Source organism: Ailuropoda melanoleuca, chromosome 11, assembly GCF_002007445.2.
Source record: "Ailuropoda melanoleuca isolate Jingjing chromosome 11, ASM200744v2, whole genome shotgun sequence".
NCBI lineage: Eukaryota > Metazoa > Chordata > Mammalia > Carnivora > Ursidae > Ailuropoda > Ailuropoda melanoleuca.
The window spans coordinates 9,250,991-9,255,416 of NC_048228.1; the positions used below are offsets into that span (position 1 = coordinate 9,250,991).

The following is a 4,426-nucleotide window of genomic DNA, read 5'->3' on the forward strand; positions in this document are numbered from 1 at the left end:
GCCCGGAGCCAGCTGGGGGCATAGAACTCTTCCCGCCGCTCAAGGATGATCACAAAAGTTGGGGCTCAGCGCACAGGATCTCCACTTCTTCCTCATCTACCCCTGCCCACGAAGATGGGTACCCGCCTGCAACCTACCTCCTGCGAGAGCCAGAGACAGGCTTGTGGGACAGCAGAGGGGCCGGCCCAGCCCATGTACCCCCCGCCCCCTGTGTTGTCCAGACACGCCACAATGGGTGACTGATCCGTGTGGGCTTGGACATTCCAGGCCCGGCCTCACCAGGCTGGCCGGGGTGCCTGGAGGACAATTTAGCAGCTTCTCCCCCACCCCACCCCACTCCCCACCGCCTTTGGTGACACATACCCTCAAGCACCAAAACGCAGGTGACGGGTCACTTGCTGCAGTGACGGTTTTGCCGGCCAGCGAGAGCCAGGTTTGAATTCTGCCTCTGCTGTTCCAAGCCCTCCGAACCCGGCCATGCGATTTCCTTGCTCTGAGCCTATTTGCTCACCTACAGAACCATCCCTCTGACACCACCCCCGCAAATAGGTCAGTGCTTCTCTGGGGCTCTGCTCAGGACCCGGTGTGTGCATGCAGAGGCCCGCACATCCCAGCGCAGCATCTGTCTGCTTCCCTCCATCCTCGGCCGACTTCTCGATTTTTCGTCACATTCTCGGATGACTTCTGCGCCGTGGCCAATGGCCTTGTAGTTCAGAACGATTGACCACGCTTCCACGGCGAGTGTGTGTCCAGCGGCAGCCACGGCAGGCTTGACCACATGACCTGCTCTGGCCAATGAAATGTGAGCCAAAGTGACGTGCACTGTTTCCGGGCAGACAACGTCAGAGCGTGGGCTGGGTGGCCGGGTGCGTCTGCCTCTGCGGCAACACATCGGCCCAGATGGGGGCTCCTCGCTCAGCCGGACTCCCAGCGCGAAGAGGGCACAAAGCAGAGCTACCGCCACCCTTGGCGGACGGGTGGGAATTCTAAGACAAGCCTCCATTGTCGGAAGTCACGGAGACCTGGGGTCACACCCTGGCTGACATACCTTGTGTCTGTCGAAAGGGCTGCTGCTAGGTGCCGTGGGTAATTGACAGGTAACACGTGATGCCCTCGACTAGGCGACCGCTTGGCAGGTGCTCCATGAACGGGGGATGTAACCGTGACTTGGCATTTCTGCACGCAGCCCTGACTGACGATCGTGGGAGCCTTGAGATGAACCTTCTGCTAACGTGGATTGTGTGTAAGTGCCGCCCTATGCAGAGCCCGGGGAAGCTCCCACCTTGAACTTGAGGTCTGTGACCTCCGCCTGCATCCCTGGGGAGCCGCTGCCCGTCCCCCTCCCCCCACATGCAAGAGTCACGTGGACGGAGGCCCCCGTCCACCTGTCCCCCTGCCTGAGGTCAGGTTGATGAAGCTTGCTGCGGCCAGGAGAACAGACACCAGAGGAAACATGGGGCACCTCTCCCCATGTCTCCTTGGCCATAATCCTCCCTGGTGATTGAGCCCAGGTCCATGGTACCTTTCCAGACCTCCCCCTTGCTTTTTAGTTCACATCTAGCCCCTGCCATCAAATCTGGCTCAGGGGCCCGGAGCAGCCTTTTAGCAGGGGACCTCTGGTGGTCCTCGGAGTTTTGGCTCCTCAGTGACATTGCCTCTCAGTACCCAGTCGTGCTCGGTAGATGGACCCGCCGTTCAGTGGGTGCTCACCAAGGACTGGTTCTGCTCTCCTGAGTTGGTCACACTGCAGCTGGTGGGGCTGTGGCAGGGCAGAGGCTGGCTCTCTGCAGACTAGTTATTTAAGGTTGTGGATGGTGAGGCCAAGTGCGCCCCAACCCATGGCTTAGGTGGCAAGGAACCACATACCCCAGGTGTGGACCCCAACTTCTCACGCCATCTCTGCCCTCTACTTGCCTGCTCCACTCCTGGCAGCTGGGGACCCCGAGCGGACCAACCATCTCTTAAAGGATGGGGTTTTGTGCTGGGGATCAGTCCCCTCCCCACTGCCAAGGACGAGGGGTCGGGGATTTCAACAAAGGAACTCGCAAAAACCATCTCTTTATTTTTCATTCCTGCCATTCAACCAGTTTGCACAAGCTGAGGATGGGTGGATTTTGGAAAGAAAAGAGCATCTGGGTACAGACCCTCCTGGAAATAGTCTATGCACACTGCTAAGGCTGGTTAGACTCGAGAAGCAATTTAACAATAAACTCTACAGAATTAGAAATGTATGAAAGTGTCAAGGTGGCTGCTGGCTGGTTTCTCACCTCCCCATGGGGGTCAGAGTTACGCCCATCAGTCCTGTGCAAAGGTCCTGGGGCTGGCCTAGGGGAGGGCACCCAGGTTCTTCCTGGGGCCAGGAGCAGTCCTGCTCACCCAGCAGAAGTGTGCCAAGGGACAGGCGCGTGGGTGTGTGCCCAGTACCATGGCCCCCTCAGGTTCCGTGGCTTGAGAGCGTGTCTCTGCATCCAGCCTTCATGTCCGCCCTTTGAAAGTGTTCATGCAGGTGTAGGTCCCTGAGAATTTGTAGATCTCGTCCAGTGCAGCCTGTGGGAGTATGCTGGGGGGGGGGAGGGGATGGTCAGCGAGGGCACCAGTGGCCAGGTCACTGACGGCCACGGAGGACCACGTGGTCCCGCCATGGCTCCCGTAAACCGCCCCCACCCCTGTCTCCAAGCTGCACCCACCCCTCCATGGAGGAAGGGCTTTCAAGTAAGTGGATAAGCGATGTTTCCAAGGTAAAGGTGGGTAGGAGAAACAAACTTTTAAATTCACATTCTCAGCATCTGGGGGCCCATAGGTGTCTGCGAGATCAATTAACTCCACGTGCCACTTGTTCAACAGTATTTGCTGTGTGGGATGGAGGAGTGAGGAACCACCGTCGCCTCCTCCAGGGAAACTCCCCAGACTCACCCGCAGGCCTCCCCTCGGGCTCCCCCACAGCCCCTGTGCCGTGCAGGGCTGGGGAAGGGGGTGGCCTCTGCTTCCTGTGGAAAAGTAGTGGTGGTAGAAGAGGGAATGTAAGCCGGGGGCTTACGGTGGAAAACACGGACATGGTCTAGACCAAGCAGCTTTTTTCTAGAATGTTCAGAAAGGCTTCTGAGAAGCTCCCTGTGGTGGAGGGTGGCAGTCTCTGCTCTCCTAGGGGCTCACAGAGGCAGCAAGGAGTATCTCAGAGCAGCAATCAGGATGGACTAAGGGACACAAAGATGGGGCCCAAATGCCCCCAGGCGCCCCCCGCCCCTGCCCCCTACTCGGTGTCTCTGAAAGAGCTTTGCGTGGGGACTGATGGCTGTGCCCCCCTCCGTGAGGAGGTCCCCGTGCCTGCAGCTGGAGCAGCTCCTCAGCTGCAGACACACGGCCAGAGGGGAGCCGGCTCCTGGGCCTTGATGTCTGGGAAGGCACCTGGGTCCTTCACTTCCTGAAAAGGCCTTTCAGGTCAGAGCGGTCCAGTCAGCTGAGGGCTGGGGGCAGGAGACACGGCCCAGAGGAGCCAGGAGTCCACGGTCGCTGGGGCTCCAGGGTCCAAGCTCTCCCTGAAGCACCCGGTTTAGGTGGGCACCTGGAATGGCCCCTTCAGGGCAGGACTGGGAGGGGCAGGGTGTGTTGCTCAGAGTCTAGGGAGTTCTAGGAAATGTGATGCTGGGCTGATTCCGAAGGTAGATGATCTCCTCCTTAAAGCCTACCTCCTGAGGTCGCTTGTCCTGGTACATCCCACCTGACCAGCCCTGGAGCGTTTCTGGGAATCCCAAACACTGAGATCTCTGTTTTCCCCCATTAGATCGAACTTACCGAACCTCAGAGCCAAGAACTAGTCTTTGGAACAGTGGTTTTCAAAGTGTGGCCCGGGAACCATTGGGGGGATACCTGAAACCTCTTCAGAGGTCACACTGTTTTCGTAATAACACTAAGACGTATTCGCCTCTGCACGCCTCTCTCCCACGTGCAGCTGAGTTTTCTGGAGGCGAAGTGACATGTGACATTATAACCGATTAAAATCAGAAGCAGATCTAAGCATCCAGTTGTCTCCAATTAAGTCAGGCAATAAAGACTTTTGCAAAAATGCAAAACAATGCCATTCTTCCTACTACTTTTTTTTTGGTGGAAAATACACTTTTTATAAAAATACCATATTTATGTTAACAAGGGTAAACTTTTTCCATTCTAATTTCTCGTACGGTGACTAGTAATAGATACAACTCACATAAGAGAAAAGGGGGCTTTGGGTTTCTCTAATATTTAAGATTGTAAAGGGGTCCTGAGACCCACAAGGGTCAGACCTGCGGATCCAGCCTAAGTGTGGGAAATCCCTGGCACACAGGCCGCCTCTGCTCACTTTCTGCCCATGGCAGACATAACTAATCGATCACACGCATGCTTTCTCCTGCCTGCCGCCTCCTCCCCACCAGGGTTCCCCAGCAGAAGG

General features: G+C 56.9%; 1 protein-coding gene across 3 annotated transcripts in view; it reads right to left on the reverse strand.

The window, feature by feature from the left end:
- Positions 1-2,027: 2,027 nt before the first annotated feature.
- Positions 2,028-4,426, reverse strand: part of DHRS3 (dehydrogenase/reductase 3) — a 38,771-nt gene continuing 36,372 nt past the window's right edge. For all 3 annotated transcript variants that reach the window (XM_002925585.4, XM_019806322.2, XM_011232782.3), the window contains one exon: positions 2,028-2,560. In XM_002925585.4, coding sequence (XP_002925631.1) covers positions 2,476-2,560 — 85 coding nt within the window. In that variant the 3' untranslated portion in view covers positions 2,028-2,475. The remainder of the gene's footprint in view (positions 2,561-4,426) is intronic.